General features: G+C 39.2%; 3 protein-coding genes across 4 annotated transcripts in view; 1 reads left to right on the top strand and 2 right to left on the bottom strand.

Annotated features, from left to right (window-relative positions):
* The window catches only part of cep112 (centrosomal protein 112), an 80,890-nt gene extending 62,133 nt beyond the window's left edge, over nt 1-18,757 (bottom strand). The window contains exons 1-7 of the mRNA XM_055223519.1: nt 18,342-18,757; nt 18,045-18,235; nt 17,825-17,961; nt 11,655-11,745; nt 10,719-10,778; nt 7,199-7,246; nt 5,818-5,892 (exon numbers count right to left, since the gene is read on the bottom strand). Of these exons, the coding sequence (XP_055079494.1) occupies nt 5,818-5,892; nt 7,199-7,246; nt 10,719-10,778; nt 11,655-11,745; nt 17,825-17,961; nt 18,045-18,235; nt 18,342-18,441 (702 nt within the window). The 5' untranslated portion in view covers nt 18,442-18,757. The remainder of the gene's footprint in view (nt 1-5,817; nt 5,893-7,198; nt 7,247-10,718; nt 10,779-11,654; nt 11,746-17,824; nt 17,962-18,044; nt 18,236-18,341) is intronic.
* Nucleotides 18,758-19,389: 632 nt separating this feature from the next.
* The window catches only part of prkcab (protein kinase C, alpha, b), an 87,035-nt gene continuing 79,813 nt past the window's right edge, over nt 19,390-26,611 (top strand). For both annotated transcript variants that reach the window (XM_033970947.2, XM_033970946.2), the window contains exons 1-2: nt 19,390-19,680; nt 19,788-19,819. In XM_033970947.2, coding sequence (XP_033826838.1) covers nt 19,514-19,680; nt 19,788-19,819 — 199 coding nt within the window. In that variant the 5' untranslated portion in view covers nt 19,390-19,513. The remainder of the gene's footprint in view (nt 19,681-19,787; nt 19,820-26,611) is intronic.
* Nucleotides 19,905-21,231, bottom strand: LOC129456437 (trithorax group protein osa-like). Its single transcript, XM_055223520.1, has 2 exons — nt 21,165-21,231; nt 19,905-20,824 (listed from the first exon to the last, which is right to left on the bottom strand). The coding sequence occupies exons 1-2, from the start codon at nt 21,185-21,187 to the stop codon at nt 19,966-19,968; spliced, it is 882 nt and encodes a 293-aa protein (XP_055079495.1). The 5' UTR covers nt 21,188-21,231; the 3' UTR covers nt 19,905-19,965.

Here is a 26,611-nt window from a genome sequence, read left to right as displayed (position 1 = left end):
CTAAAGAACAGATAGATGCCATTTCAACACTCAAGACGAGAAGTTAATTTACTGTCTCTTTATCCAGATAGAAGGATAAAAACTTCAGGCGCTTAGCCACAAGTTAACATCGACAACAAAGTTAGCATGATGAAACAACTGATGAAACAACTTTATAAAGATTAGGTTCTCTGTAATTATGTGTTGCTGGTTACAATTAAATTAAATCAATTAACACAATTCTATGTACATTGTAAATAAACCCACCATAGGCTGCAAGATAGATTTTGCGATAGCAATTACATTTGCAATCTATGTTTATAAAGTATATTAAAGTATAATATTCCATTCAGAGAACTAAGAGTTCTGTTGTGTTTTTCATTAAAAAATGTTGTTTACAACCTAAATAATTGCCACCTTTGCAATTTGATAATTGCACCAACTGAAATTCATGATTTTTATTAAATTGCAATGTATTATGCAGCCCTATAGCCAAAGGCAATAATATTTTTGTATTGTTGCAATTGGATTGTGAGCTGCTTGGGACTGATGATTACATTTTATAATGTTAAACAAATCTAGACATCTTGCTCTTGAATACACATTCTGAAAAATATTTAATTTCATTATTACTCTACACAACATTTTTTTTCTTTTCATGTAAAGTACCAAAAGAAACCTAGAAGGAGCTTTATCATGAAGGAACAGTGCTGGTCTCTTGAGCTTGCTGGTCTCCTACAGCTTCATGAAAATCAAACTAGACTTCAGTTAGGCTTTATAGTACTGAGGCTCACTAGCTTGCTCTTTTTGGCTTTGAATGACGATCAGATAAGACTAAGCCATGGCCCTCTAAATCACAAGCTGAGACCACAAGCCTTTTCCCCAAAGATGAGCGATGAGCATGACTGGATCATTACTGCAGTGGATAAAGGAAGGGTCTTAGCTCCAGATCGGGGCTCGTGACCCTGAAGATGTGAAAGCCTGACACTAACAAACCCCTCTGACTCGCAGTGTCTAAGGCTAACCGTTCTAATGGAGCATAGTAAAGGCAACATACAACAGAAACACTTGAACCTCTAGAGTCTATAGGTATGCAATTGCTGTTTGAAAAGATGACTTGAACTTCAAAATATAGGGTTGCAAGAGCAGTATAATACAAGTAAAAATATGTGTGTCTATTATCTGACTGAAAAATCCTGACCGGCAAAAATCCTGTCTTGTCTGATTCTTGCGTAGGAATTTTGTCTCAGATACTAATACTCACTGATACTGAGTATGCCCAACTGCATTGTATAATAATGTCGTGTTCCTAATCTTTTATATGTGTGTATGTATGTGCATATATATATATATATATATATATATATATATATATATATATATATATACACACATACATACATACATACACACACACACACACACACACACACACAAAATGATTGGTACCCTTCGGTTAATGAAAGAAAAACTCACACTGGTCACAGAAATAACTTGAATTTGACAAAAGTAATAATAAATAAAAATTCTATAAAATTTAACCAATGAAAGTCAGACATTGCTTTTCAACATGCTTAAACTCATGAAACAGGTCTGGACAAAAATGATGATACCCCTAGAAAAGACTGAAAATAATGTGACCAAAGGGACATGTTAATCCAAGGTGTGTCCACTAATTAGCATCACAGGTGTCTACAATCTTTGTAATCAGTCATTGGGACTATATATAGAGCTACAGGTCGTCACTCTGCTGTTTGGTGACATGGTGTGTACCACACTCAACATGGACCAGAGGAAGCAAAGGAAAGAGTTGTCTCAGGAGATTAGAAAGAAAATTATAGACAGGGTTATACAAGGTTATAAGACCATCTCCAAGCAGCTTGATGTTCCTGTGACTACAGTTGCACATATTATTCAGACATTTAAGATCCATGGGACTGTAGCCAATCTCCCTGAACATGGCCACAGGAGGAAAATTGATGACAAATCAAAGAGATGGATAATACGAATGGTAACAAAAGAGCCCAGAAAAACTTCTAAAGAGATTAAAGGTGAACTTCAAGCTCAAGGAACATCAGTGTCAGATCGCACCATCTGTCGTTGTTTGAGCCCAAGTGGACTTAATGGGACACAACCAAAGAGGACACCACTGTTGAAAACAAATCATTAAAAAAGTCAAATTGGAATTTGCCAAACTACATGTTGACAAGTCACAAAGCTTCTGGGACAATGTCCCATGGACAGATGAGACAAAAATTGAACTTTTTGCCAAGGCACATCAGCTCTATGTTCACAGACGGAAAAATGAAGCACATCAAGAAAAGAACACTGTCCCTACTGTGAAACATGGAGGAGGCTCTGTTATGTTCTGGGGCTGCTTTGCTGCATCTGGCACAGGGTGTCTTGAATCTGTGCAGGGTTCAATGAAATCTCAAGACTATCAAGGGATTCTAGAGAGAAATGTGCTGGCCAGTGTCAGAAAGCTTGGTCTCAGTCGCAGGTCATGGGTCTTGCAACAGGACAATGACCCAAAACAGCTAAAACACCCAAGAATGGCTAAGAGGAAAACATTGGACTATTCTAAAGTGGCCTTCTATGAGTCCAGACCTAAATCCTATTGAGCATCTTTGGAAGGATGTGAAACATGCTGTCTGGAAAAGGCACCCTTCAAACCTGAGAGGACTGGAGCAGTTTACTCATGAGGAGTGGGCCAAAATACCTGCTGAGAGGTGCAGAAGTCCCATTGACAGTTACAGGAATCGTTTGATTGCAGTGATTGCCTCAAAAGGTTGTGCAACAAAATATTAAGTTAAGGGTACTATCATTTTTGTCCATACCTCTTTCATGAGTTTATTTTTTTAAATTATTATGTTGAAGCATGGTTGAAAAGCAATGTCTGACTTTCATTGGTTAAACTTCATAGAACTTTTATTTATTATTACTTTTGTCAGATTCAAGTTATTTCTGTGACCATTGTGAGTTTTTCTTTCATTAACCAACAGGTACCAACAATTTTGTCCACGTGTGTTGTCACACTGGACTGTAAGTCGCATTTTTTGGGGAAATTTATTTTACAAAATCTGAGACCAAGAACAGACATACTTGCTGTCGCTTCTGAACTCCGTCAACTCTGGAGACTGTCATACTCGTACAAAAGCCTAGAGTTTCCTCATGTGGCTGCCAGTGTGACAATAATGAAGACGTGAAATTATATATTTTAATAATTTCACATATAAGTCGCATCTGAGTATAAGTCGCATCCCCCGGCCAAACTATATAAAAAAGTGCGACTTACAATTCGGAAAATCAGTAGGAGTGGAGGATCAGTGGGACTACACTCCTGCCAACCACTTTCCTGTAGTCAATCGCCCACATATGCAGTATAAGCTAAATGACTCAAAAGTATCATAGCTTATGGAAATGTTACTCAGCTGCCACTCATTATTCCATAGGAAATGTACAGTCAGCATTCTTATCATTCTCACTTAGCTTAGCTCTTTGTGAAAGCTAAGATCTTGCATGCATAATAACATTTGGTTAGCATAACGTTTTAAACCCAAGATCAATTTTAAGCCAGGCTAGGCAGATTAAGTGGAAGTGATGTCAGTGATTGAGTGGACCGCCATGCACTAACAAGTGTGGGCATGGTTCCCGGTGGCGCAATAGAAAACTTTAATGTGGCCATTGAGGATAAGATGGCTAAAGGGGGATTTGTGGCTCAGGTCAGGGCTGTGAGGAAACGTGTGTGTGGTCACAGCTGTATCCTGTGAAGTCAAGCACTGCCCATATCCATATAAGCCACTTTTAATTGCCAATACTGACACTTGATACAGATTAAATATAAAATCATAAAGCTGGAACCTAAAGAGGCCTTTGGCACAAAGACATTTGAAAATCAGTTCAATGGTAAAAATATTTAAAAAAAAACCTGAATTCTACATTTCTTATTGGTAAAATATTTATTCAACGAGTAATAAAGCAATTGAGCAAAAGGCCTCAAAATTATAATTTGAGTACATGTCCATGATATACTGCAGCCAAATTGAGAACTATAACAGATACTAGGAGAAAACAGAGGTCAAAGTAACAGGCTTCTCTCACAAATATCTAGGGTTTTCAATCTAAAACGAAAAGAACAGTATACAGTGACAATGATTTCAATAACAAATCAGATCAAATTGTGATCCAACCTGTACCAGTCAACATCAATCTAAAAGTGTACATAAATTGTACACTTTTTCTTCATGGAAACAAGTAGGTGACTCCACCAAACCAAGTATTTTTGGCAATTAAAAAAAATGCATGTAGTTGAATTTATAGAAGGTAAAAAAATCTATTCAATGAGTAACAAAGAAACAGAGCAAAAGCTTCAAAATGATCATTTATGTTGTTCCATTACTGCACATATGACACATACACAAACAACACATTTCTCTAAAGTAGCTATATTCAAGAGTTGCTTGCTAACTTGCTTTTGCCAATTTTGATGAAGTTTACAATTTTACTTCCTGGTTGGGTAGCAGGTATGGCACACCTTTTACCAGGCTACCATGCTGTAACTCATCTAACACAGTTATAATTTGACAAATATAAATTATGGCACCTTTTTGCTAAATGAACATTATGTATGTTAATTATTTCAGCATTTTGGAAACTTTGGGATGACAGATAGATCAATTACTTTTTAGAACCAATTTTACATTTTTGTGTCAACTTTCCTCTACAAATTGCCATTTGACTGTGGTAAATCCATGATATGATATCCATCACCAAACAAAGCAATAGTTAGGATAATCCTGTTATAAGCAACTATGTACTCTGTATACTCGAGCACTAGCATACATTAAAACGTTGTTCCCCGTTTTCATGTTAACATTTTTATGAAACAATGAATTCCCTTCAAAGTATCCAAATACATCAAAACACATTCTAATGGGAGACTTAGAAAAGATATAGCAGAATAAAGTCGGCATCAGGTTGAGTATCAGCTCTCTTGAGGCCGAGCACATTCATATTCTCACCACACACAGCTGTATAGAGCCAATCAGCAAGTCAGAGGTAGGATCAAACAGAATGGGAGGCCGCTTAATGTTTTCATATTGGTGCTGCTAGCTCCAATACAGACAGACAGGTGTAAAAGCGTGTGGAGAAGGTATGTGTGGCCACAGATATCAAATGTAAACATTATAATGGGAGGTCAATAACCAATGGCCATTATCCTTTCACTTTCCATGCCGTCTTCCTCAGTTCTTTGCCCTTTGCAGCTGATCTAACTGAAGTGCAGACATGAAAAGCCATGGATATTATAGCAAAGTCATGCTCAGTTTTATATTTAACATTGCAAGTGAATGTGGATAATGGCGTCGGAGGGAGGGAGGACTTGTTCGGGTGAGGTGGGGAGGTGCAGAGGGAACTTCAAAGCATGCTTTCAGAATGGGATTTTCAGCTTAAATCCACATAAGGGAAAAACTGTCATCACTGCGAGTCAGCAGTATTTTTGTCTTATGGAAGGAATGCTCAGCTCGGCCATTTAAACAACACGCGTGATGAGTATGCACACATGCCCGCGGAGAAGGTCGAATGCACTGAAGTCAAGGGGGCTCTGACCTATAGATGAGATAAGTGATGGTATGTTGCAGCAATGGGACACACAGCGCACGATTTGGACTATGTCTGTCCACCACCCTGCCGATAATGTGGTCCCAAAGGTTCACCAGCCTGTGTGATATTTGTACCAGTGCTGAGCTTGGATAATGGGCTAAGACCTGTGTGCACCACTTAACACTATAGGAATTTGATTTGATGTGGCCAGCTCAAATATTTCAATTTCTTGCCTACCTCATTGTTCAGTGAAACTGGTGGAATGTGGTCCTCAGCAAATGAATTGTTTACTTCAAAGCTTGACTTTAAAATCTGAAATTAAAAAGGAAAAGAAAAATGTCTGATATGTAATAGCATTGGAATTGCACTATATTGCATTGGGGATGTAACTTCATATGAAAAAACTGACTGCTTTAATCATAAGAATTACATGTTAAAATAAAAAGTATGAATTTAATTACATTTATTTATTGATTGATTTGGTTGGGAAAATGCATGTTAATGGACAGACATTATTCAACATAAACGTAAACACACTGGATTATAGCTAAATGCCAATTCTCATCTGTTGTCCCAAGGGCTGGAGTCACAGAAGGGTCAAAATAAAAATTGCAGTTCCCATAGTTGCACATTCCACTCATAGCACAGTACATTCGTTGCACAGTTCCCATTATTGCACCATCCAAAATATTGCACATTCCACTCACTTCACAGGAACCATTATCGCAGCCAGTTTCTCCCATTCAAGACAATTACATTTTATACCCACCCCCTTCATATTTGCCCATACATGCAAAAGTTGTCTCTATAGAAAAGTTAAACTGACATTGCCACTATAGATGATGCATGTTTGGTTTGACCATAACCAGTTTTTCATTTGAGCTTTAAAAGAACTCTACGTGGGACATTCTCTCAGGGTGACCGGGAGACTATTCCACAGATTCCCACTTTGAACAGATAATACATTCTGACCAAAGGTGGTCTGTCTGTGGGGAATCAGCAGGTCACCTCTTGTGGCGGCTCATGTGGTCCTTGCTAAATTGTCTTTATATTTAATGTACTCTGTTAATGGTTGTGGTGCGAGGGATGCCTTAATTAGGCAAGCTCTTTTAAGGTTGACCATGCTTTTAAAGTCCAATAGTCTATATCAAGTATTTTTAGACCTCTTTTATGGAGGTTTTCAATGGTTTTAAGTGTTGTGGGGCAGGCAAGAGACCAAGTAGTTAAACAATAGACTATGTGGGAGATGATCATAGAGTAGAAATAGGTTTTAACAGCACTCATGTTTAAGTCATTCCGGAAGTGACAAAAATTTGGATTACTGAATTGAATGACCTGGGACACTTTTTTTTACATGGCTTTTAAAGGACAATGTTGGGTCTAGGATAAGATATTTAAATTCTGGGACCAGATCAACTTCTACTTCATTGAGAAAGACATTTGATTGCTTTTGTTCATTAAGACGTTTTGAGAAGTACATGCAGACCATTTTTGTGGTGTTTAACAAGAAGCATGAGTCCTTGAGCCAGTTAAACATTAATGAATATAAAGTGTGTACATTTCCAAAATATGCTGCATCCAAACAGATAATTATAACAGGTACTAGAAGAAAACTTACAGGGGACAAAGTAACAGGCTTCTCTCGCAAATATCTAGGGTTTTCAATCTAAAAAGGGAAAAAAAAAAGAAAAGTATATAATGACAGTGATTTCAATAATAAATCAGATCAAATGAACAAAACAAACATGCTGATGCCAACAGAAGTACTTCAGCCTATATTAGCAAAATATGGACTATTTTGTTTGTGAAGAAAGTGCAGAAGGAAAGTGCAGAAGCATTTGTGCATAGGGAAGATGTCTGTGCTTTTCACTCAACCAGATTTCACTCAAGCTCAAGTTAGATTTTTCTTGTTCTGCAGTTGTGGCGTTTCAACCAGTCAAATTCATATAATTGTCAAAACACTCCCCCTTTTTTCAGTTGCTTTCAGCGAGAGCCATCCCAGATTGATGTGTAGAACCCAATTCAGAAGGCTACACATCTCAATTTGACGTGAGCCAAACCTTATAGTGCACCTTTAAATTTAAAAATAGCCTACATTTGTCCTTGAATATTTTGAGTTTAGTTTAGTCTTCTACACTGTTGGCGAGGAAATTAAAGCCTTGCATTATGGCTATTATCTTCTGTCACACTCCTGACTTCTTATAATGACAGATGACACACTTGCACTATCTAAAGAATATCTGTGTGTGTGGCCCATTCTGTTTCAGCTGTGCTTCTCTCATCACTAGACTACTAATCTGTCCACATCCTTGCTCCGTTTACCATTAAAGAGAGTGAAGCATTGTGTCCTTTGATGACAACACACTAGCACTAAACCCACAGAAAAGCATACGTTTTCCATTTCATTACCTGACATCTAAAATTGACCCCATTACATTGTTGTGAACTCTTTAACTCTGAGCATTCCTCCGTTATGCACTCGAGCTGTCTGTAGGGGCTGCCAAACTAGCACTAAGATCACAGTCGCTCAAAGCTACAGAGCTGACTTTGGAGATGACAGCAATGACGCCCAGTAAACAGTTGTACAGCTAATCCCTTCACAACACTGGGATGAAGCATGGGAGAAAGCAGAGGAGAGAAAAAAGAGGTAAAGTAAGGCAGGAGGGTGAGGAGGGACCCATTCAGCGCAAAGTAAAAAGAGAAGGCACAACCCACGCAAGCTAATCCAGAATGAATGGTGGATGAGAGGAGGACCTGAAAGAACCCCTGAGCTGGGGGGTAACATAGTTAGTGCTACTGTACATGTGTAATAGTCACAATGTGCTGCTCGTGGGGGAAACGATGACAGGTGAGGCAGATGAAAGAACCAGGGCTCAGGGCTAAGCCAACGTGACGCAGGAAAAAACGGGTCAGGTGCGTAAAAAAAAGGAGGAACGTTGTAAATCCACAGCACACACAGTCTCTGTGCCATCGTTTTGACTTTTAAATCCTCAAGCTACAGTCCACTGTCTGCACTAGAGAGCAATATTTGACAATGGCTGAAACATGTTAACAGGGCTGATGGCTGACGGTTACTTTTCAGGCTTCCACTTGCTTTTAGAGAAATTTTGCATAGTTTTTCTATGCCATTTTATAAATCTATCTCTACCGCTGGACAATTGATTTAAAATGATTTGATCTACATTCAATTTAAATTAAATTGTCAATGATCAGCTTGTATTTGAAAGATCTGTAGCCAATCCTGTAGTAGTAAAAGCAAGCAGCCTGGAGCAGAGTTAATACTAAAAGCCATTGTTGTTTTTAATAATTAAAGCAATCTAATAAAAATGTTATTGATCAATATGACTAATCACATATGCACACATATGTAATTTTTTTCATGCATTTGATTTGCCTGTTATATACTGTTTCATTAAATAGACAGAAAATGCATATATGCATGTGCAACATATAACTACTAGTACAGTATAATGCACTTTGCACACACTACTGGCCTGTCAGTACAACATCAAGTCATAACTGTAGGCCATTTGGATGTCAAAATATGAAGCAGGTGTAGATTGTTTTGAATGGACAACTTCACATCTACATTCACAGACTCAGATACTTCAGAATAAACCAATATGGGCTGCTACAGACCTTCAGACAATGTTTTAGATATACCTGTCACTGCAAGATTTTCCCTCAACAAGTACCTCCAAAAATGTGCTTAAAGGGGGTTTGTGAGTCTGTTTTGGTGAGTGATGAACATCTGTTGATTTGAAAGATGCAGGCTGCAGGGAGGGTTCCCAACACTGCTTCTTATCAGTGTCTAAACAGAGGAGTGTGGAGAGAGGAGCAGTGTGCAGCCACATGTCGGCTGCTAGGTGCCTCCGATTAGTCATCCAATAAAAGGCAAACGAATGACAGTGTAGAGAGGGTGGGTGAATACAGAGGAATCAAGTGGAAAGGAAATAAATTCAGGGTTGCACTGTGCAGGACATGGTAATAAACAAAGACATATGTAATCCACAATCAATTAAAATGCAATGAATGAGGTGGCTCAGGCATCTGCTTAGGATGCCTCTTGGACGCCTCCCTAGAAAGGCTGGCCTGGGAATGCCTTGGGGTTCCACCAGAGGAGCTGGAGGACGTGTCTGGAGTAAGTGAAGTCTGGGAGTCCCTGCTTAGGCTGCTGCCCCGGCGACCTGGTCCCAGATAAGCGGAAGCAGAAGGATGGATGGCAATTAATTCATATACTGTATTTTACGGACTATAGGTTGCACTTTTTTTTTCATAGTTTGGCCGGTGCGACTTATATGTGAAATTATTCAAATATATAATTTCACATCTTTGTTATTGTCACACTGACAACCGCGCGAGGGCACTCTCGGATTGTGTACCAGTATGACAGCCACTTCAGGACTTCTGGATGGAGTTCAGAAGTGACACTGAGAATGAAGAATTCAATGAATTTAGAGTGAGATTGGGAATAAACTTGTTAACTGAAACATAAAAAACAAGCTATCTGATTAACTGTTAATGTCTTACGTTAACAAACCTGACACGTGTTCAGTTCTGTCTATGCTTCATGTAGCTGAATAAATAAAAACGTGTTAGCGTGCTGTACTGATATTCAGCCTGTTGTTCTTATTTTATTGTTATTATTATTATAACTTACCTTGTTCTTGGTCTCAGATTTTGTAAAATAAATTTCCCCAATATAGTCTTATAGTCCAGTGTGACTTATGTATGTTTTATTCTTCATTATAATGCATTTTTTCGCTGGTGCAACTTATACTCCAGAGCGATGTATAGTTCGGAAAATATAGTAGTGCTATTTTGGATGCGAAAAAGATAAGGGTGGGCGATATGCCAAGAAAGATTTTTAGCACAATTAGAGCTTATATTGCAATTTCTATGTTACAATTCAGGCCTATAATTCTTGTCATGAAAGAACATTTTAATCGATATATAAAGAGATAAAGAAAAAACGAATGACCATTATCTCATTTTCTCAACAGACTTCCAGGTAAAATGTGAGAATAAGGTCCAAGTTCACAAAAACAGGTTTGTGTTGATTCCCTTGTATGTTCAGAGCTGTGACATGTTGATGCAGACATGTGAGCGTGAGGCTAGAGGCATTCCCCTGCACTCACCCCCAGGTTCCAGTTGTTAAGACACGCCTCCAGGTCACTGTCAGCTGAGGACACATCCACCTGACAACAACACACACATGTAGAGCCATTTAGAACCAGAAATATAAAAAGACAAACTGTATGTTTGTCTTTTTGATGAGTGAAAGTTGGAAAATCAGTCTGACACCATTTAATTGTTGACAAAAAAATTAAGTATAAACATTTCATATTTCCTCCCACAAGTGCACCATCCAAATAGTCATCTCCATCTCTCTTCTCTTTTCTCTCTCTCCATCCCACAAGGGGGAAACATCCTTGTGGCTTATTGTACCCTGTCCATTCACAACAATTGTAAAGAATATTGTACTCTCAAAACAACTATGACACACACGCCAGGCTGTTGAAGATAACGCCTGCACTGTTGGTTTAGCAGGATGTTGCTGTCAATCAAGCCTGTTGCTAAGGCTAGTGGGAGCAATCTCGGGGAAAGAAGGCGCCTGCTTTGTCTGTCATTAATTTCCATATCTTGATTTACGGGTAAAATGGCAAAATAAAGACACCAGGATCATGTAGAGTGGGTCAATACGAACATTTTAAGACCAAATGAGAGGCTCACTGCAGCAGTTACAGAGAGAGGGGTGATGGCTAGCATGTTAGCTATGTCCATTTATATATACAGTCTATGATACACACACAAATGTACATGTGCGTGTGTGCATATATGTATATGTATGTATACACACACACACACACACATATATATATATATACATACACACACATTCATTCATATATGTGTATATTTATACACAGACACACACACATACATATATATATATATATATATATATATATATATATATATATATAAATAAATAAATAAATAAATAAATAAATAAATAAAACAGCATACATGCACACCCATATATAGTTTTTATTTACAGAAATGATACTCACGGATCCTGCATCATTTTTCACTGGTCGTTTCAGAGGACTAGAGGCCACAGGTTGGGAGTGGGACCAACTTTTATCATCATAGAGTCTTCGTCTGCAAAAGACAGACAATTTTGCAATGAAATGCTTGTCACTTTAGGCTAGTCTCCACCAAACCTCTCGTATAATCTGGGATACCAAACTGTTCTTAATCATCTTATATTTCATAAATAATTCTTATTCTCTCTGTAAACCTCAGTCACACTCAGAGCTTTGACTAAACTAGCATACTCATTAAGAGCAGCCACATGGGCCATAATGACCTACTAATGAAGATGTTAGAAAAGCTGAGGGAAAGATGTAGGGCAAAAAGAAAAAAAAAGACTCTTATCTAATTAAAAACATCATACTGTATTCTAGAGGGCACAGTTTGTTTCTCAATATGCAATTTATTTTTAGAGAGACAGTAAAACAACCAATCAACAAGGTTTTCAACACAGTCCTTACTATACACATGTAGGGCCTTTTATTGTCCATAGCTTTGTTCGGCTCTTACACACTTGCACACACCTGTTATGCACATGCAGGCTTGGACCTTAGATTTAGGCTTTGCAATCTTTGGCCTCTAAGTCAACAGGTGGATGAGGATAATTGAATCAGATGTGTCTGGAGTCTGAGGCCCAGAGATCAAAGCTCTGAGTGAGGCCAGAACTACACACACACATGCACACAAGCAGCAGACATGAGCAGTGCAGTCTCAGGAGCAGAGCTTTGGCTGATTAAAAAGGTCTGACATCTATGCTCCAGTCTGACCTCCAGGTACAGAGCCATTGGACCCAGACCCGGGCCTGGGGCAACCCCATGAAGGCCCTCTGATTTTAGGAAACAAACAGCTTTTACCCCTGCTCAGTCTACTCTGCACAATGGGCCAATGGGCCATGCACACAATAAAACTGATGTAGACTTAAAGTGAAGGATGTTCACACATGCATGCTAAAAAGCTCACACAGAAAAAAAAAAACAATTACTGTTAACATGTAATGACAAAAATATATTTTGTGAGGAACTATATCACTATAACACTGATGTGTTTAAGGACACCTAACCTGCAGACATTGCTCTACTACCTATTTAGTTGAGATTCCCATGTGTCTCTGTGAACAGGCATGTGGCTCTATCTTGTGGTGGAAGAAAGAATAACACAAATCAAACCAATGGGTAAACAAACCAGGAGCATCAAATGAAGAATAACAATATCCCTTAATCTCCAATTGTCTATAATCTATGATATAAATTATGGTTGTCTTCTGACCAATATAAAGTGAGATCAAAAGCTGTCACATCACAGTGAAGGCCCAGACAAGTTTTCAGCATAATCTCATCTAAATGAGACACATAAAAGGGCTCAGGCTCCAGCTAATGTCCTCCATCAGGATTTCAGTCTGTGATCTGAGCTTCTTTTATCATTCCGAAAATCTCAATCAAGCATACTCTGCTCCTTGCACACCCTCTACTGGGCAATCAGATTTTTATTAAAATACTGTTATTATGGGGGCAGCTTGTTATAAAAGTCTTATTTTTATAAATAGCTCAAACTTTAAGTAAAGGTAAAAAATAAAACCTAAAAAACATAGAATGTGCCTGTTTTTCATTTCTGTGTTCATCAAGACTAGGGACACCCTCCAAATGTATTTTGCCACAATCTGAAATAAATATGAATATATTTGTGAAACAAATATATTTTCCAATAACTGAAAATATTCATATTATTATTATTTGATATATGATATATGAAAAACAAAATCAAAGACACCATAGCCTCAACAACAACAAAAAAAAGGATATGCCTTTATTGAACACACAGTGGAGACATTCCCTTGTTAAGGCAGCTGTAAATATATGATAAAGTGCAGAGAGGGTAACATATGGAATAAAACTAAAAGATGAGACTAGAGATGAGTGTATTGGCAATTTTGCAAAAAATTTTCAAAAATAAATAACAAAAAGGTAAAAAAATAAATAAAAAATCAACAAGAAAAACAAACACATGTAATCATCAAATGCCATATATAATTAGGCTTTTGTGGTTAAACGAGTCTTAACAATATATAAAATCCCCCCTTCGTATTTGCATAGTTGGAGGATAATGCTGATCATACATACATTTGGCGGCACGGTGGCTGAGTGGCAACACTCATGCCTCAGAGCAAGAGGGTTTGGTTCGATCCCCGGTTCGCCAGGCCTTTCTGTGTGGAGTTTTTCATGTTTCTCCCCGTGTCTGGATGGGTTTCCTCTGGGTACTCCGGTTTCCCCCATCAACCAAAACATGAACGCCCTTCGAGACAACTGTTGTTGTGATTTTGGGTGTTACAAATATAAATGAATTGAATTGAACATGAGAGAAAATGGTCATTCTGTGCTCTCTGTTAACTTACACTGTAAAACTGCCTAAGTATATTTTTAAAGAGTTATAGAAGATTAAGTGTCCCTCTTTCTTGTATCCCACTCTGAAACACAGCTTTTTAGAAGTCAGACTGGACAGCTCAGACAGACTGTGATGCAAGGCACTAGCAACATCTTTCACCTTTCACATTCATGCAGTATGGTAAATATATCATGGACAATCTGCATATGTCTGTTTTTAATGATTTCATTTTGATTTAACACAACATTTGAAGTGTGTTCCTCTGTATCTATGCATAAAAGTCCTTTCTGTCTGATAATAGCTGTATAAAGGACTAAACAATATAAAATTAGAATATTCTTATCTATTCAGAGCGAGCAACCAGTCACATTTTACTTTAGCAACCACAGCACCATTATCAAATTATAGCATCATTGTCTTGGTTTCACAAATATTCTATATTAATAAAGTATCATTCGTGATAGTATGATGAATTATTTGACTATGGCTGTGGTCAACTGTTGTTTGGCATTATAAAAAGGCATTCATTTCTCATATTTCAATAAATATATTATGTTTATGTTATTATGTTTTTATATTATGTTTTCCCCAGTGCGCACTATATTTGGTTCTGTTTCCTTTACTTTAGAGTCGGCCTTGTTTACATACACCGCACATCATTCACCCCAAACCCGCCCCGTGAGCCACGTGAGGGGCCATCAGCTGATCAAACTACTTATTTCTATGACAGAGCTCCGTGAAAGCCGCGCACGCGCTCGCTTTCAGTATAAATCTGATCGATTCTTTTAACTTAAAGCAGTCCGTGTCGGGCCCTACGCACGAGAAAGGACACACCCTGGATTTGGTGCTGTCCTTGAGTCTCGATGTAAACATGATTGAGATTTCCGAAACGCACTTTTCTGACCACTTTATTGTACTGTTTTCTGTGGCGTTGTCTCGGTGCGTAGTTAGTCCGTGCGCACGGGCACGTCGGGAGCGTACATTGAACTCCACGACTGCCTCTTTATTTTCTGGCGCTTTCAGTGCATATGGAATTATGAATAGTGACAATCTGGAAGATGTATCGCCGGATCATCTACTCTCCTCTTTCACTGATACTTGTCCAGAGGTTTTGGACTCAGTGGCTCCATTCAGGTTTAAACGTGTAAAGCCTAAATCACAGCCGTGGCTTAATGATACCACACGTGCACTTAGGCGCACATGCCGACGCGCTGAGAGGAAATGGAAAAAGGATGGACTACAGGTTTCCCAACAAATACTGAGAGACAGTCTTACAGAATATCAGCGGGCAGTTAAAACTGCTAAATGTAACTTTATGTCCAACCTTGTGTCGTCCAACTGCCACAGAACACAAATGCTTTTTAACACTTTGAAATCTCTTGTAAATCCTTGTAACACAAATATTGTAGTGCCATCACCAACGCTTTGTGAACGTTTCTTGTCATTTTTCACTGATAAAGTCTCAGTGCTTAGGTCAACACTGACACCTGTTGTGGTTCCTGTAGCTCCAACAGTTTGTAATTCGGTCTTTGAGCATTTTGATCCAGTATCTTTTTGTAACTTGAAGAAAATTGTCCAACAGCTAAAACCTTCCTCTTGTCCTCTAGACATTATTCCAAGTTGTCTTTTCAAAAATGTCTTTGACTCTATTGGACCTTTTATGGGTAAAATTGTAAATTCATCTTTGCTGTCAGGTTGTTTCCCAACTTCTCTGAAACATGCTGTTGTCCAGCCTCTCATCAAAAAGTCAAATCTTGACTCAAATGTTCTGTCTAACTTTAGACCGATTTCTAAGTTGCCCTTTATGTCCAAAGTTTTAGAGAAGGTTGTGTATGATCAGCTGCAGGCCTATCTCAGTTCTAATGAAATTGGTGAAAAATTCCAATCTGGTTTTAAATCACAGCACAGCACCGAAACTGCCCTCTTAAGAGTTTTTAATGACCTGCTTTTAACAGTGGACTCAGGACAGTCTGCTGTTCTTTTGCTTTCAGACTTATCGGCAGCCTTTGACACGGTGGACCACAGCATTCTTTTAGCCCGCTTAGAGTCATGTGTGGGCATGAAGGGTACAGTTCTCAGATGGTTCCAATCATATTTGTCTAATAGGAGCTTTTCTGTTAACTTAGGATCATATTCTTCTTCTGTGTCACCCTTAAATTATGGTGTACCCCAGGGTTCTACATTAGCGCCTGCTCTTTTTGCTTTACATATGCTTCCCCTGGGTGCTGTTTTTAAAAAACACAAAGTGTCTTTTCATTGTTTTGCAGATGACATTCAAATGTATCTGCCTATGACGGCGGCCGATAGTCACACCACAGTTAAAACACTGCAGGTGATCACTCTCAGTGATGTACAAAATTGGATGAGCAGTAACTTTTTAAACTTAAACCAAAGTAAAACTGAGATTGTGGTTTTTGGTCAAACTGAGCTACTCACTGGACATGACAGTGTGATTGGGTCACTGTCTTCCTTCTGTCGTCCTTCAGTGAGGAATCTAGGAGTGATTGTGGACTCCATGTTCAAACTCGACAAACATATCAGCTCGGTTATAAGAACTAGCTTTTGTCACCTCCGGATTCTGGCTAAACTTAAGCCTTATTTGCCTCTGGCTGATTTTGAAAAAGCTATACATGCTTTTGTCACATCGCGCCTGGATTATTGTAACTCTTTGTAGGTCTGGACCAGGGCTCTATACAGCGTCTGCAGACTGTTCAGAATGCTGCAGCTCGGCTTCGGACCAGATCTAAGAGACGGGAGCACATTACGCCTGTTCTGTGCACTTTACATTGGCTCCCTATTGCTTTTTGGGTAAAATTCAAAGTGTTATTGATTGTTTTTAAATGTCTTAACTTCATGGGCCCAGCCTATCTTAGGGAGCTGCTGCAGCCTTATACTCCTCCCAGAGCTCTGAGGTCAGCTGACCAGCTTCTGCTTGCTGTGCCTAAAGCTAAGCTCAAAACTAGGGGTGACAGGGCCTTTTCTGTGGCAGCGCCCAAACTGTGGAACAGTCTCCCTTTGTCTGTCCGATTATCTGAGTCTCTTACTCAGTTTAAGTCTCGGCTCAAAACTCATCTTTTCTCCCTGGCTTTTAATACTGTGTAGATAGAATGTATTGGTACTTGCACTGTTATTGTATTTTATGCTCTTTTGTATAATGTAATTATTCCTCATTGTGTGATGTTTTATGTGTTTAGTTATTTTATGTGAAGCACTTTGGTCAGCTGAGGTTGTAAATGTACTATATAAATAAACTTGAATTGAATATGGTGGTCTTTTATTTCAGCTGTGGCTAAATGCGCCGTGAGGACTGCACACGGTGGCGCAGGAGACCCATCCTCACCTGCACAGACAGGCAGAAGACTGGCGCTGGTAATAAGTTGATCCAACGTGTCAAACAGCAACTCTGCAGTTCTCGTTCATACAAATGATCCGAGCGCCTTTTTGATCAATTCCAAGCACATTTACTGTCACAGCGGACTTCATAGCTCAAGATCGGCTGCGTTCACACCGCACTCGGCCCGCATCAGAGTGCGGGTGAAGCCGCTCTGTCACCTCCTTTTTCAAGCGCTCTCGGACTTCCGTTTACTGCGGTACAGAGTGTTGGGTTCACACCGTCCCTTTACGTCGACCTAACTAGTGGCAGTGTAAAAACGACCTGTTAGACCAGGCATAAAAATATAAAAGATCTGTAAACAAGGTGCCCCAGATTAGTTTCAAGTGGACAAGAGCCATCCAACTACAAAAGGAAATGGAAATACCAAAACATTACCTGTGCTGTGGTGTCCGAGTGCTGCTTTCCAGGTGTGTAGCCCAGCTGTCATCACCAAAAGTCCCCAGTTCTCCGGTCACCCAGTCAGGAAGATTTGTGTGGCTTTTCATACTCACTGGCTCATCAAAGTAAATTGACTAAACAAAGACAATGCATTCAGACGAAGTGTCAGAATCTGTAGGTAAAACAGTCTATACTTTATACTGTTAGGGGGCATTACCATGTAGGTGGGTAGCGGTTTGAGAGTTCCAGGTTCGGGTTTATGGGTGAAGGGCAGATCCAGGGCCCCCCTCTTGAGCATCTGAAGCAACAATCGCGCATACACATTTCTGTTCTTCCGACCCAGCAGACCAGAACCACACGCGCCTGGGTCACACAGCTTTTTGATCCAAATGGCACAACACTGACGCCCTATGGAAAATGAGAGAAGCAAGTGAACATGGATCAAACATTTTGAAACTCGCATTCACATGACCAAGGATAACAGAACACAAACCAGTACACTAAGGAGTGTTACCTTTCTTATCTGGATGTTTCAACACATAGGGTTTCATGTCCAGTAAACAGTGGTCAAACTCTGTGTCCAGCCTCTCCCATGACTCCTCGTGATTGCTCATTGTTACTTAAAAGATAGCTTAAACACACGAGAAATGACGACAAACTTGCTGAGGAACGCACATAAGTACCATAATAATAACGTTAGCATAGTTCGCAGTGGGAGGATAGCAAAGCTCGATGCTAACGCAACAGGTTTACGAGAGAAAGTGCAGGACAAATAAAACACAGCACAGGTTCAATGTGGACGTTTAACTGTAGCTGCTTCATTAGAGCGTTAGCACGAATCGCATAAAACATGAATTCCAACCGTTATTTTAATAGATCCATTATCCAAACCAGTGATTTCGCCGCTAAAAAGTGTTCAAAAGAAAAGTCATGGAAGTAGCACTACGCCATATCCGTTTCCGTGGAGACGCAGCGTCCACTGTTGCCATAGTAACTACATATCTCAGTTTTCCCCCTCTGATTGAAAATTGATTCACCTCTGTGCATGCACTAAAATGATTCACCTTTTGGATTAAATATCACAGATACTGGTGAGCGGTCCAATCTTCCCTGTGTAAACATTTGTAATTCATGATGCGTCGTGTTACACATAAACACTGACGAGGCAATTACACCATTTGTCTTTTTTTTTAACCATTTCGCTTTTTTATTAAAACCGGTATGAACTTTTTTTTAACATTATTGCTTTAATGAATAGTCGTAATACACGCCAGTGGCCACAGGGAGGAGCCCTACACCTGCTTTTCTATTAGAAAGTTTTCTATAGCTCATGAGAGGCTGCAAGGTTGTTTAGGATCAGTTTGCAGCAATTTGTCATTTTGGTTAACACATTCCAATAAAGGCCCCGCAATGCGATCTTTTACAAGTTCATACCCTTCTAGACAGGTCCAGTTATGAACCAGCTCAGGCAGATGGCGCTGAAGCATGCATTATGAACACTTTGCGCCGCATCCGAAGTATCGAGTGACGTCACGGTGAATGAAAAAGAAGCGCTCAGTCGAGGTCCAGGCAAAAGAGGTGCGCGGTTGGACCGTCAGCAGCGCAACCAACACGAGCATCATCCATCACTACAGCAGAGGATACCTCACAGCAGCCGGGATAGCACCCAGTTGTGTACTTTTTATTATGGCCGACCATCTTTTGCATTACAATGACTCGGCTAGTGTTGGAAACAGATTCGCGCGTAAAGGTGCTTTGCGGCAGAAAAATGTCCATGAAGTGAAAAACCACAAATTTACAGCAAGATTTTTTAAACAACCAACGTTCTGCAGTCACTGTACAGATTTCATATGGTAAGTGTCCAAGTTACAGATGGGGATTTGTTTTTAATCAAAGTATTTAGCTAGTCTTAAAAATGTGACTACTTTGCTTTCCGCCTGACGCGTGGTCTTTTTTGCAGGGGATTTGGGAAACAAGGATTTCAGTGTCAAGGTATGAAAGTTTACATTTTTTTAAAGCTCTTTGACTAATGCACAACACAAGTTTCTGCTCTTTGAATAATGCACAACACAAGTTTCTGAAAAATAACCATTTAATTTGCCTTTAAATACTTTACAAGTCATCAAGGACATGGTGCATCACCTTTTCCATAATCCATACTCTGGATCATAGGCCAGTCTAGAAATTGAATAACGGTTTGTCAAATAACCATTGTTTGAGTGGACAACATATCTTGGACTGGGTCTTCTTGGCCAGTGATTGGGCTTCATGCTGAGCTCTGCTTCTTTTGGAGGCACATTCATCTGGTTCCTGTGGTCCACTGGCCCATAGTTTGTATGGAACCATTGATTGTGCCCCACAGGAACGTTGGCTGGCTTGGGGTGTGTTGAATGGCCAGCAGGGGATCCCTGTTGCTCACTCACAGGTCTATACTGACCAGAGGGGTGTCCAGGGTAAACTTGTGGTTGGTTATTCACGTGTCTATAACTGTTTGTCCGAGGATTCGCACCATAGATACGATAAGGGTGTGGTGAAGGCTGAGGGACAGGCATTGCATATCCCCATTGAGACTCTTGTCTAAGCTTCCTAGGGAAAGTGAGGGGTCGATTGCCACTCTGGGAATTCTCATCTGGTACAGCTGCATGGAAAAACCTCTGTGCACTTTGAGGATGTGAAGCTGGCTGCTCATTGTTCACACTAGATCCCTGTGGAGGCTTCTCTGCTTCATAAGGTGGGTCATTATTAGGTTGAACGGGACTGCCCTCATCAAACGCCAACCCCAGTTCAGGCACAGCACGGTCATGCTCACCTCTGAGGTCCTCGTCTTCATGATCAAGATTAATGTGGTCTTTTTGATGAAATCTGAATACAGGGTCTGCAGAAAGTGCAACAGGCAACTGAGCAGAGGAAAATAAAAATAAAAATGAAATTTGATACCTACTGTTAACTACTTGTCCTATACTGCCAGTAAACAGCAATACACTGAGCAAGACAACCCTGCAAAAACAAGAGGACAAAGACAAATTACATAACTGGGAAAAAAAAACAAAAACAAATAGCACCGTCAGCAGTTGTCACCCATGTTTGACAACTTTAAGATGTTTTATATTAGCTGTATTCATTTGAATGTATTAGACAATTAGTTTGCACAGACAGCTTAAAAGGAATGCCAGTGCCTGCTCAAGCTTTATCAATTTACATCAAGTCAATTCAACTACAAATGGAGCAGACTGAGATCTAAGGTCTAACAAACCAAAATTAAGTTTAATAAAATATAAGTTATAAGCCTAAAGAGGTCTTATTTTCATATTTTTAGTATAGTTACTCAAAAACTTACAGTAAAAAGAATTCAGGCTCCATATTACTGTATCAGCGGTGCGGTACTGCCAGTTCTCAATAGCTGTGTTTCACCCCTGTCCCTGTGCTCTTTTAAATGGGCCTGTGTCATTAGCTGCAGCTGAGGCAATCAGGGGCCAAACCACTTGCAGGTGTGGCTCTGTGCCAGCTCTGCACAATGTCAAACTATTTTTTCAAACTTATCCATAAAATGTTTTGTATTTTTGGAAAAAACATGAAACCCACACCATCTCAGCCAGTCCTTATGTGGACATCTGATACAGTGGCAGTGAAAGGGGAGCCAGCACGTCAACCAGAAAGCTCACAAAGGATAAAGGCATTTGTACTTCGGGGATAAGGAGGCTGGTGTGCAGTTTTGATGAGTTCTAAATACAAGTTGTTGTTCTTGTAATACAGTGCATTGCACAAACAGTACAGATACAGTACATAAGTGGCAACAATGCAATTTGAGATAAAAAGCTTCTCGTATTCATATGTATCTTTTGATATTTAGGGATGTCAGAAAAATCAGTACCCAGATATTGATAAAACTTACTGAAGTACTGAAAGAAACAGAAACATAAGACAAATTTGGGCTCTTCATTAATAGTTTACATATATTCTTGATCTGCTGGAATAAATTTACTGTTGAAAATGCCATTTTATTGTCAAAATTTTATTTATTTTTTGTATCGAAATCTTTATCAATTATCAAGAACTTTCTACTGTAAAATGTTAGTACTATGACAACACTAGTACCTCTTGAAATAAAATGTTTTCAAAACTTTGCTGACCAAAATAATTTACATTTATTAAACAAAAACTTGTAGACTACACTGACTAATCCCTTGGTAGTACTGGATACCAGTGCCCTACAAGGCATTAAACATATGGGTGAAATAAGATCTTTGTGTGTCTGTCCCAGACTAGAGTGCATGTGAAGCGTAAATAGGAAATGTCCCATACTGGGTGTACTTTGTCGCTTGTTTTATGCAGACTTGTGGGTTTCAGAGGAAGGTGTCACACTGCAAGCTTATGTTTCAAAGGGATGCTCCACCGTGAGAGACCCACAGTTTTAATTAACTCCACACCTTATCTCCCAAATGCGCAACCATTGGCAGTTTTCAATAGTGAGTAGACCTAATATGTGTGTATATTAGTGTCTGGAACAGTAAAGCTTTCATAGTTGATGACATACTTGATCATTTGGTGGGTGCAATGGACTTATTATATGTAATGCACTGCAATTTTGAGATATTTTAGAATACTCCTTTATAATTTAGATGAATAAAATATGGAGTAAATTCATATTGGCATTAGATAATAGAAATATATACATTTAGTTTTAGTCATGATTTTGTTTTGTGAAAACACTTTCCTTCTAGTTTGTAATATTAACAAAAAAAGTTAGATTACTTTGTCAAACAACATAAACAAGAAGCAGGGAATCCTGTAATAGTAGGTGATATTTTTTTCTAATGAAAAGGTTATACTGTCGTCATACCATTCCCTAATCCATTGTTGTCACCACTGACATCAGGTACTTAAATCATGAAATTGAAAGGCTCCCTGGGCTTCCCTTTGTAGAAAGCTGCTTTACGTTCTTAATTTCTTGTGTAATTTCTCAACCTCCACGGCACAACAGTGAGCAGCTAAAAGTAGTGCCTCCCTCCTGGAAATGTATTTATTACCGAAGTGGCTGTGTGGGAGGAGAAGGGAGCATGTACATTTCCAAGGTGACAAGTCCATAAAGAAAATGGTTCTCCCTTGGTCATTATGTAGGATGTGGGTATGGTATGTCCCCAGGATGCAAGCTGCCGCAGAATGGATCAGACACGGTTATAAAAGGCCAAGCTCAAGTTGAATGTTTTATGATGATTATTAATTAGAAAACTAATCATTTAGTACCATTTTTCAATTTCCACGTTCCGTTTTTGAAGGATACGGTCTGGTCGCATTCCCATTCTGAAGCAGTTATACTATAAAATTTACACAATACAAACAATGATCATTATCATATGAAATACAATTGTATAGGATAGCCCGGAGACCAGACCAAACATTCTACAATTAAAAAGTGCACTGTGTACCTTTAGGTCTGCCACCTGCTACAAATATTTTATTGCTTTGCCTAGAATATTCCTCAGTATGGCATTAAACTTACCCCCACACAATAAGAATGTATGTTTTGCAAGGTATTTTTAACAAAAAAACCTGTAACTGATTTCATGCAAAATAAATGTTTATTACCATACTGTGGAGCATAAAGGATAAAGCAATAAAATCTCCATGGAGACAAGAAGGTAATGGATAATCCACCAGAAAACTTACATAGTGCACCTAAACTCTTAAATTCTTGTGATAGTACTTTTTTATTTGCAAATTTGACAGGGTAAAGTAAGATTTTTTTAGGTCCGAGCCCATACAGGGCATAGGGCCTATTGCTTCCGCAACGAAGCTTCGCCCATGCACTCATCGTTGCAGATTGTTTTCAAGGTCAATGGCGGACCCCGACGTCATGGCGATGTGCCAAACTGCCAATGTTATCCTAATGGGAATCCTCCCAATTTTTCCCATTCATGGGAAAAATATTACTTTCATGGAATAATGTGAAATTTGGCACCATCTTCATGTCTTCCTGATCAAAAAAGTCAGTGGGACCCATGTCATATTTTTCACTGTGTTGCCATGGCGATGCGCAAAAGCACCCATGTAATCCTAATGGGAAAATTTCCAAATTTTCGTACATTTCAAAATCTTATAACAACTTATTCGCTTCATTGAGGAATGTGAAATTTGGCACAGTGATTCTTCAGGTCGTCCCCGTCAAAAACGTCAGGGGGGCCAAGTTTGTATTTTGCACGGTTTTGCCATGGCGATGCCTGGAAAACCCATGTTTTTGCATTTTGTGCATCAGCACTTCCAATGTGTTTTGACTTGTTTGGTGACAAGTGCAGCCCAAAGCCCCAATAAAAAAGGGACAAGTGGCACATCAGCACCACCAACAGGGAGTGCTGGGTCGGCCGAGTGTGAAGCACGGCCCGCGAGGGCCGTTTGATGCCGCTTGCGGCTTTAATTTTATTTGTTTTCTCCTGATTGCCTTTGAACTTAGGAACACATAAGTTTTGGAAGTAATTGTCACCTAAATCAATATGGATGAAACCACTTTTTGGAGTTAAATTTAACCAGATGTCACATAATCCATCTATGTTAGTGCTTTGTTGGGGGATCTCTTTGAAACTTGGTGTGAAATGAAGGAGTGATTTCAGCATCCGAGCCCCCCTTCTCCTCCCCTCTGCTCCAAGTCCCTCTGCCTTTGAAGCCCAACGTCTGTGTAGATGACAGTGCCATCTGGAGATCTGGAAACCACGGCCTGGTAGTAGCACACCTCGTCTGGACGCCGAAACTGCCTAGGGGGAGAGAGAGAGAAGATAAAGAGTTTGGAAATACAATGATGAAGATAGGTCCACTCCAGACAAGAGTGCAGCAGTGACAGTGAGGTTGAAGTCAACAGCTCTCAACAATTCTGTGTTCAGACGTTTGAGTTTAAACTGCAAGAGAGGCAAAAGTGTAGCTCTTCAAACAGAGAAGACTGAGATTTCTTGTGTGGACATAGAGGGAAATTAAAGCTGCAATATGAAGTTGCCTCTGCTTGATCCTCCACCTGCAAGCATGACAGCTGATGTGCCTGAGATTGTTGGTTCAGTCCTCAAGCTAATAGACATACTCTATCATCTTGTGTTGTTAGGTAGATTAACAACACAAGATGTTAATCTAGATTGTGACTGAATGACTATTTTTTTTTTATTTCTGCATTATGTTCACCATCTACCAAATACGGCCTTGCTGGATAAATTAAGATAATGATCATGTTGATGGACATGTTGATAAGTGAAGCATATTCAAATAATGTTGAATGCTGGTGATTCTATTTGCTCTTCATTTGATGTTGTGTAATGTTTATTTGTAATGCTGCAATATTATGATCTCCTATAAGCAGGGGTGGAAAATACAGTTGAAACCACAAGTTTACATACACTAAATAAAAAGACACATACACTTTTTTCTCACTGTCTAGCATGAAGTCAGACTAAACTTTTCTTGTTTTAGGTCATTTAGGATTACCAAAATTATTTCTATTTGCTAAATGCCAGAATAATGAGAAAACTTTTTTTTTTGACAATTTTTCATTACTTTCTTCAAAGTCAGAAGTTTACATACTGTAAAATTACTATGTGTTTCAAAAATTTGTGAAAACCCAGATGATGATGGCATGTTTTTGGAAGCTTCTGATAGGTTTATTGACAACATTTGAGTTTATTAGAGACACACATGTGGATGTATTTGAAGCACACCTGAAACACACTGCTTATTTGTGTCACATTCTGGGAAAGTCATAAAAAATCAGTCAAGATATCAGGAAGAGAACTGTGGACTTGCACAAGTCTGGTTTATACTTGGGTGCAATTTCCAGATGCCTGAAAATGCCATGTTCATCTGTTCAAACAATTATACATTTATACATTACGTTTATACATGGTATAAACACCATGGGAATGTCCAGTCATCAGACCACTCAGGAAGGAGATGGGTTCTGTGTCCCAGAGATGAACGTGCTTTGGTCTGAAATGTGCATATCAACCCAAGAACAAAAGCAAAAGATCTTGTGAAGATGCAGGTGAAGCTGGTAAGAGTCTGTCATTATCCACAGTGAAACAAGGACTGTACTGACATGGACTGAAAGGACACTCTACCGGGAAGAAGCCCTTACTCCAAAAGGAACATAAAAAAGCCAGATTACAGTTTGCAAATGCACACAGGGACAAAAACCTTAATTTTTAGAAGCATGCCCTGTGATCTGACAAAACACAAATTGAACTGTTTGGCCATAATGAGCATCGTTACATTTGGAGGAAAAAGGGGGAAGCTTGGAAGCCTAAGAACAGTGTCCCAACTGAGAAATATGGGGGTGGCAGCTTCATGTTGTGGCGTTGCTGCAGGAGGGACTGGTGCAATTGATGGCATCATGAGGAAAGCACATTATGTGGAAATACTGAAGCAACATCTCAAGACATCAGCCAGGAAGTTAAAGCTTGGGCACACATGGGTCTTCCAAATGGACAATGACCTGAAGCATACTGCCAAACTGGTTACAAAGTGGCTTAAGGGATAACTTACACCAGTTCTGTCAGGAGGAATGGGCCAAAATTCCCATCAACTATTGTGAGAAACTTGTGGAAGAATATCCAAAATATTTGACCCAAGTCACACAGTTTAAATGGAATGATACCGATTAATAATGAAATGTATTTAAACTTCTAACTTTGAAGTAATGAAACATTGTACAAAATAATCCTTCTCTCATTATCCTGCATATTTGCATTTAGCAAATAGAAGTAATTTTGTTAGTTCAAATTGAGCTAAAACAGGAAAAGTTTAGTCTGATTT

This window comes from Periophthalmus magnuspinnatus, chromosome 8 (genome assembly GCF_009829125.3).
Source record: "Periophthalmus magnuspinnatus isolate fPerMag1 chromosome 8, fPerMag1.2.pri, whole genome shotgun sequence".
Taxonomy (NCBI): Eukaryota; Metazoa; Chordata; class Actinopteri; order Gobiiformes; family Gobiidae; genus Periophthalmus; species Periophthalmus magnuspinnatus.
The sequence above is the reverse complement of the archived record's forward strand: the minus strand, read 5'-3'. Positions and strand labels throughout refer to the sequence as shown.

Excerpts from the sequence above, each read along its gene's own strand:
- LOC129456437 (XM_055223520.1), bottom strand. The coding sequence starts at position 21,187 with ATGGAGCCTGAATTCTTTTTACT. Across the intron at positions 20,825-21,164 it reads GAGCCTGAATTCTTTTTACT|GGTTGTCTTGCTCAGTGTAT; the intron begins GTAAGTTTTTGA and ends TTGTTTTTGCAG.